Source organism: Taudactylus pleione, unplaced genomic scaffold, assembly GCF_031769625.1.
Source record: "Taudactylus pleione unplaced genomic scaffold, aTauple2 ptg000757l, whole genome shotgun sequence".
Taxonomy (NCBI): domain Eukaryota; kingdom Metazoa; phylum Chordata; class Amphibia; order Anura; family Myobatrachidae; genus Taudactylus; species Taudactylus pleione.
The window spans coordinates 3,541,732-3,550,160 of record NW_028285159.1 but is presented as its reverse complement, the minus strand read 5'-3'; the positions used below and the strand labels follow the sequence as shown (position 1 = coordinate 3,550,160).

At 46.7% G+C, this 8,429-nt stretch overlaps 1 protein-coding gene across 5 annotated transcripts in view; it reads right to left on the bottom strand.

Moving 5' to 3' along the window:
* Window positions 1-4,860: 4,860 nt before the first annotated feature.
* Window positions 4,861-8,429, bottom strand: part of CNTLN (centlein) — a 505,942-nt gene continuing 502,373 nt past the window's right edge. For all 5 annotated transcript variants that reach the window (XM_088457338.1, XM_088457337.1, XM_088457336.1 and 2 more), the window contains one exon: window positions 4,861-5,203. In XM_088457338.1, the coding sequence (XP_088313464.1) occupies window positions 5,099-5,203 (105 nt within the window). In that variant the 3' untranslated portion in view covers window positions 4,861-5,098. The remainder of the gene's footprint in view (window positions 5,204-8,429) is intronic.

Here is an 8,429-nt window from a genome sequence, read left to right as displayed (position 1 = left end):
AAGTCGCTACCTCAGATAAGCTGCTCTACCTTTATTTTTTTGATTTATCTATTTTTTATTATTAATTTATATATCTGTATGTGTATCAATTGCCTTGCTTTTTTAAAGCAAGTGATGTTTTTATTCTAAACTGTTATATTAAATGTGTTTTAACTTTTACTGGTTGCACTTTAATCTTGATTGAATTTTCATATAAGTTTTAATAGTTTTTACATTGTGTTACAAATGGAGCATTTTTCACTACATGTACATTGTAATTACTTTTCTGCACTTTATTCATGTATTTATACATGTGAAACAGGTTTTTGCACAACTTCACACTTTATATATATATATATATATATATATACACACACACACACACATATATATATATATATATATATATATATATATATGTTACCAAGAGGTAAAAAGGGCAGACTATTGGGGCCAAGTGGTTCTTATCTGTCGTCAAATTCTAAGTTTGATATATATATATATATATATGGAGGATAGGAAGGAACATGCGCCTGATAGTGTAGTAGATTCAAATAATGTGCACGTGCTCATAAAATGTGCGTACCAAATATAAAATCTTTAAAGCTTATCTGAGATTCTGCACGTGGATTCTAAGTGGTGGCATATACCTGGGATTCCAGTGGCTGGAAACCTTTACAGGAGGGGCTCAGACAGAGCCAGATAAAACAAATTTATGGTGTAGTGCTTCATTCATACGTTATGTGGCAATAGTAATAAATATGCGTACCAGAAAAGAACTTGAATAACAGCATGTAGTTATCACATCCTCGTTACTCCTCCAATATCCCTTGGTAACCCCAGCAATTTTTACATAGGTAGATTGTAAATTTTAGACAGCGTAAATATAAGTGAATATATATTTCCTAGTAAAATTCCAACAGAGCACACAAACATATAATAAAGTCAGAGACTGCACTCAGTAGTTATAGGAAGTGCACAGGTCCAGAAGTAGTTAATGTAAACACACTCGCCTCTTATTCAAGTGTAAAGTCACAGACCTCCACCCACATTATTTGTTACATTGTCCTCGCCTATAATAATTCTATTTACCTTGAAAAGGACCCCACTGTTTGCTAACGTTCATGCTAATCAGTGGTGGATCCAGGGGGGGGGGGCAGTCAGGGCGATCACCCCCCGTACACATAGCCCCGATTCCCGAAATCCCCGCTCACTTATTTAATTTTACAATGATACATCACGCACTGTCATCAGCAGTGCAGGCGCGCAGGTGGCCGCGGCCGCCCAGTACCAGCGTGATGTGCATGTGACAGACTCTCTGCACTCAGCCAGCCAGACACTCAGGCAGAGAGTCTGTCACCATCATACACGCACGCAGGGAGAGGGGAGTTTCATAATGAGGAGCAGCCGGAGGTCAGGCAACTGTGTCGCTGGCTGGAAGGCTGGCGACTGCACAGTGCCCGCCCAGATTGACATGCACCAGATCCAGCCATCGCGGAGAACAGAAAGGCAGAAGGATCAGAGTAGCTCCTCCCACCCTAGCGCGAAGGGGAAATACAGCCAACCCTGGGGGCACTACAAGGGGAGGACTACTACTACTGGGAACTACTACTGGGGACACTACAAAGGGGGGACTACTACCACTCGGGGCACTACAAGGGGGGGCTACTACTACTGGGGGCACTACAAGGGGCGGACTACTACTACTGGGGGCACTACAAGGGGGGGACTACTACTACTGGGGGCACTACAAGGGGGGCTACTACTACTGGGGGCACTGCATATGGGGGAGGGGACTACTACTAAGGGCACTACATAGGGGGGAGGGGACTACCACTGGTGGCACTGCATTGAGGGACCACTGTGGGGGCTCTATATAAAAGGCAATACTGCATAGGGGGAGACTACAACTGGGGCCACTATTTAAGGGGCACTGTATAGGGGTACCACTATTGGGGGCACTATATAAGGGGATTACTACTGGAGGCACAGCACAGGGGGGACCACTACTGGGGGCACTATATAAGGGGCTTACTACTGGGGGCACTGCACAGGGGGGACCACTACTGGGGCACTGTATAAGGGGCACTGCATAGGGGGGATCACTACTGGGGGCACTACTGGAGGCCTGCTTAAGGGGGTCCTCTCCTGGGGCACTGCATATGGGCACCACGACAGGGGTCTGCCCCTAATCTTTATTTTTACTTTCCATTTATCCCATATGGACCCGCCTCCTCCCTGAAACACTTGGGGGGGGGGGGGGCGCCGTAGCACGCACATTCTTCGGGCACCCTGGCTACACGCTACTCCTCTGCCAGTCCCTGTCTCTGCATCACTTCCCTGACTCCTTCATATCCACCATCTCTCTTCCCTACCCCCTTATCCCCTCCATGCCCACCACCATCTCTCTGCATTATCTCGCTGACTCACCACTACTAAACTGCACCACCATGTCCCCTCCATACCCAACACTACCTCTCTGAGTTACTCCCCTTGACCCCTCCATGCTTGCCTCTGCCTCTCCTTATTATCGACCCACCACCACATTTTATAAATGATGCTGTACTTATTTGCCTGCGTTCATGTTATTAAGTGAAAGCGGTATCAGTTTGTGTATGTATGTGTCAGTGTGTGTGGTTCTGTATTCGGCATTTAGAAACCCCCTTTTTAAAATCCTGCGTTTGCCACTGCCATCTGCACATCGTGCTAGGTGGCCGTGGCAGGCCCCATGAGTTACACAGTAGTAGAATCTATTCTCTTCTGCGGCTGGTGGCTGCCCCCCCCCCCCCCGTCCTCCTTTGCACATGCGCAGTGAAGACAGCGAGGTGTGACACTGAAGATCAGTCGAGGTGGGCGCCATCTTGAGCAGTGAACCTGACTGGGCTATGATGGACCGGTGGTCTGCTGGTAAATGCAGATTCTTTGTTGCTGTGAGTCATTGTGGAATGTTGAGTATATCATTAGGGTTTGGTGGGTGGGTCAGGGGCACATGTGGGGCTGGGGGGAGCCTGCTTGTGGATCATATTGTTAATGTGGGCGGTCCACGGGGTTCTGGTGGACTTGTGGGACTGGAGGAGCCTGCTTGTGGAGCATAGTATTATTGTGGGGGATCCGGGGAGGGGGGTCTGGCGCACATGAAGGGCTGGGGAGAGCCTGCTTGTGCACCATATTATTATCATTATGGGGGTTTCCAGGGGGGGGGGAGTCAGTATTATTTTTAAACCGCCCCCCCTAAAAGTAAAGTCTAGATCTGCCACTGATGCAAATAGTAGTGTAACTACAGTGGGTGCAAGGGGTGCAGCTGCTATGGTGTCCAAGCTGCCTCTGTGGCCCTCCACTTCCCCTGCACACAGTCACGCACACAAGGTGAGCCAGTCCAGTGTGGGCCGCCGAGGGGGGCCAGAGTTTCAACGGTGTTGATTAGGTGCGGCCAGCTAGCTGATTACAACTGGTGCACCAGCAGGCAGACATGGAGAGACAGCACTGTTGGTCGCAAGGCAATCAGAGCTCACAGACCGGCACCCAATCAGTAGTGGCTGCTCCTGATTGGCTCGCGACCGGCGTCTGTCCATGTCTGCCGTTGCCTGCTGGTGTGCCAGTTGTAATCAGCTGGCGTCCTGGCCCCAAATCCACACCTGCTGGCTGCTAATGGCACACAGGGGGAGGCGAAAGGCTGGTGGAAAGACATGGGGAGGGTAGTTGCTGGGGGGGGAATAATGTGTAAGGGGCATTACTGTGTGGCATAATGTGTAAGGGGCACTACTATTGTGTGGAATAATGTGTAATATGGGGCACTACTACTATGTGGCATAATCTGCAAAGGGCATTTTTGCCTAGGTTTGAACCTCGTCAGGGACACACACTGTCACACAGTGCCTAAAAATTACACAGGTAATGGGGCTGGCTCCACTGGAAATCGGCAGTCTGCGAAAAACCGGTGAGATAGCTACAAAAGTATAATTTCAACCTCAGTCTGAGCAAACTTTATGACTCATGTTCATATTAAATCCAGACCCACTGGCATAACTACAACTTTGTGGGCCACATTGCAAAATTTTAAAAAGGGCCCCCCAGAGGTAAAAAAAAAACACATAAATTTGCCCCCACACAGAGCCCATTCATGTTATGCCACACAGTAGTACCCCTTTTACACATTCTGCCACAAAGTAGTAGTTCCCCTTATACATTATACCACAGTAATGCCCTTTACAGATTATACCACATAGTAGTATTGAGCCATATAACACATTATTCCACACAATAGTAGTGCCCCATACACATTATGCCCCCACAGCAACTCCCCTCCCTGTGTCCCTCCAGCAGCTTCTTGCATTCCCCATGTGCCAGCAAGTGTGGATTTGGGGCCGGGTAATTACAGCTGGTGCACAGTTAGGCGGCGACTAACCTGGACAGACCGCGTCGGCACAATTTTAATCTGGCGCTTTTCGTGAGCCAATCAGGAGCCGTCACTGCTGACTGACTGCCGGCCTGCAAGCTCTGATTGCTTTGTGACTGGTGGCGCTGTCTCTCCATGACTGCCTGCCAGAGCGCCAGCTGTAATCAGCTGGCGGGCTAGCACCAAATCAACATTGCTGTCATCTGGGCACCTCTCGATGTCCGTAACTGGACAGGTCCACCTTGTGTGTGTGACTGGGTGCAGGGGGAGCGGCGGCCAACAGAGGCAACTCAGGCACCATAGCAGCAGCACATGCATGTTAGCAAACAGTGGGGTTTTATATATGTTATATGCCACAGCAAAATCGCTGAAACATCCCTACTTTTGGCAAATCAGAAGCTATTACATTTGGCCCTTTATGATAATTTCTGAACCTTTTGACATTAACAGCAGGTTTTGTAAAAAGAAACAAACAAACAAAGAAATGTATTTATTTTGTCATTTTTTATTAGTTCATTACACATCAGTAAAGAGAAAAACATAATAAATACCTAATATAAATATCAGAACTTTGGGTAAAAAAATGGTTTAAGTGTTTTTTTTTTTAACAGCATAATATTCAAAGGGAGATCATATTCATGTAATGTTTCAAATTTAAATTAATTTGTTTTGTATTTTACTTAATCCTTTATTTTGCATAGATCACTGGGAGCTACATGTCCTTCACCTCGAGTCTCTCGCCTTCAGCACTGCATATTCTTCTACCAGTCTCTTATTCTCACAGAGTTTGCTGCTGACAGCTTCCACTAGGTAAGACGCAAAGGGGAGCTGAAAAATAGTGAACAAAAAAAAGTGGCTATTGCATTTGGCTTGTGCTTCAGCTTAAATACATTCACTAACTCTACTCAATATATTAAATCTGTGTGCTAACAACTTGTCAACATGTTTTCTTATCACGTATACTGCAATAATTTTGGTTAGTACAACTAATATTGTGCTTTATCTTAAAAATGATCCAAGTGCAAAAGTAGAATGAATGCAGATAAACACTGTATTGAAGTCATAGTTTGGTAATCATTTTAATGATGTAATTTGCAATACTAGAAGTACAGACACACATCTTCAATCAAATGATCAATAATAAGGTTCCAATCATATATAGGGCATTCACGAAAAGATGTTTTCATTGCTCTCAGAATAAACGATCAAAGCATGTCCTTTGGGTTGTAAGCAGGCTCCTGTTACAGATGTGTCTTCATACACCTTATCCTTACTCAGGCACGGGAACTGCTATCCATGGTGGAGCATTTAAGTCACTCCAGATCCATATGGTGTGACTTAAACGCTCCTCCGTGAGTAGCAATTCCTTTGTTTTATTTCCGAATCTTTCATCTTAATTCGCTAATAATGTACTAAGTACTTAAGATTAGTATTTTTTTGTCTCAAATGAATGAGTATAAAGTAGCAGATTAAGAGTAATGATGTGGCATGAGTCACTCAATAAGACATTTGATTTTTGCCGTTTTACCCAGGTTGCATACTTTTTTCCTGAATTACTTAATTCGCTAATAGTGTACCAAGTATACTACACAGAAGTCTCCCTCTGGAGGTGGGAGGACCTCATGTCCAACTCACAGTCCTCAGGTAGTGAGAGAAACACCTCTTATCAGCGGTCTGGCAATGAAGACTGCTCATTACAGATGTGTTCTCATACATCTAGCCTCAATACGCCACGCAGCATGACTTGCCTGGCGTGAGTGAGCTGTCAGGTCCCATGCTACTTTGCTAGGGTTGGGCACCTTTTTTTTTTTTTTTGCCAAAAATGCTTCTAAGTTGCAATGCGATGTGACTAGGATGCAACAGCAGACTTTGCTGATTATTTGATATGCAACACTTGTATATCAATATAATAAAACCGCCTCCATAGCGTAGTATGTATGTAAAAAATAGGAACTTATACAATACACACTATATACACTAACACACATAATTAAAGAGGTGCCAATCTGGTAATTTTGTTGACCAGTTCTTTTTGGGGGTTGGGTACGGGATGCCGGTGGTCAGAATCCCGATGCCGAGATCTCGACAGGGTTAGATATGCAACCACATCATCAACAAAGGTCTATTCTTTAGCTACTCCATCAATCACTGTGCTCACTGAATGCAGAGGTAAGTGCAGCGTGATACCAATTAATTCCTCCTGTAGATAATATTCAACCAATATGGTGACTGATATCATAAGCAGAGGTGACAGGGAGGAATTACCTCTTACTTTGTCATCTTGCTGTTAGTTTAATGACACCATTAAAAAGCAGAAGTTATTGGTGTCGCACTAGTTTCAGTAGTGGGTCACCATTGTATAGGCACAAGGGGGTAGAAGTCAAAGAGAAAACATTGTCCGCCAGCCATAAAATGGTGGTGCCTGATATTAGATTTGCAACTTCCATAATGGAAGAAAATATGAGATATGGTAAGAACTTACCCTTGTTATCTCTATTTCTACGAAGTCCATAGGGTTCCACAGGATACCTTGGGGTATAGGTGTGACGTCAGTCGCTGGGCACCATAGAGTTAAGCTTTTCAGCCTCCCAGGATGCACTAGGGTCCCCCTCCTATACCCCGCCCCCGAGCCAAGGCACCTCAGTTAGTTATCAAGCCATAGGCCGGAGGAGGAGAAGGAAGAGAGAGAAAAAAGATCTGGACACATACAAGAATCACCTTCTCACCAGAGGGAGACGGAAAACCGGTGACCAGAGCAAAGCCCATCTGCAGCACAGGTGCGACAGGGCGGGAGTCCTGTGGAACCCTATGGACTTCGTAGAAATAGAGATAACAAGGGTAAGTTCTTACCATATCTCATATTTTCTACTTCAGGGTCCATAGGGTATCCACAGGATACCTTGGGGATGTCCCAAAGCAGTATCCTTTAAGGGTGGGGACGCTCCTGTGCAGAAAGGAGAATCCGCCGCCCGAAGGAAGCATCCTGAGAGGCGAAGGTGTCAAACCTGTAATACCTCACGAAGGTATGGACAGAGGACCACGTAGCAGCCTTGCAGATCTGAACTGCCGAGGCACCACGTCGAGCTGCCCACGAAGGACCCACAGACCTAGTGGAATGAGCCTTCAGAGAAGGAGGGACCGGTAGGCCTTCATGAAGATAAGCTTCAGAAATAGCCATACGGATCCCGGCTGCCAAAGTTTGCTTAGAAGCAGGCCAACCCTTTTTACGGAAGCCATAGAGGACAAACAAAGCGTCCGACTTCCTAAACGAAGAAGTGCGGTCAACATAAGTCCTTAAGGCCCGCACAACATCCAAAGAGGCCTCACCCAGGGAAAGACCCGGTGAGTTAAAGGCCAGAACAACTATTTCCTCGTTAACATGAAACTGGGAAACAACTTTGGGAAGAAACTCGGGCCGAAGGCGGAGCACTGCCCTGTTCCCATGAAAAACCAAGAAAGGGGGTCTACAAGAAAGAGCCCCTAACTCAGAAACACGTCTGGCCGAAGCAATGGCCAGAAGGAAAACAGTCTTAGCTGTTAGCCATTTAAGATCCACTGAGCCCAGTGGTTCAAACGGCGGTCCTTGGAGAGCCCTCAGGACCACAGCCAAATCCCAAGGCGCCACAGGTGGAACAAAGGGCGGCTGGATGCGGAGAACACCCTGCATAAAGGTGCACACATCCGGGATTGTAGCAATCCTACGGTGAAACCAGACAGATAGGGCCGAAACCTGTACCTTCAAAGAAGCAAGGCGAAGCCCATGATCTAGTCCCGCTTGCAGGAAGGCGAGAATCCGAGACAGACGAAACTCCCGCGGTGCATAACCTCTCGGTCGACACCACTGGAAGAACGTATGCCACACGCGATGGTATATCCTCGCGGAAGACGGTTTCCGAGCTCGTAACATGGTACGCACCACAGAGCTGGAAAACCCCCGGGACCTCAGCATGGCCGTCTCAACAGCCACGCCGTCAAAGACAGCCGAGTCAGGTCCGGGTGAAGGCAAGGACCCTGAGACAGAAGGTCCGGTCGTAGCGGCAACCGCAGAGGACTG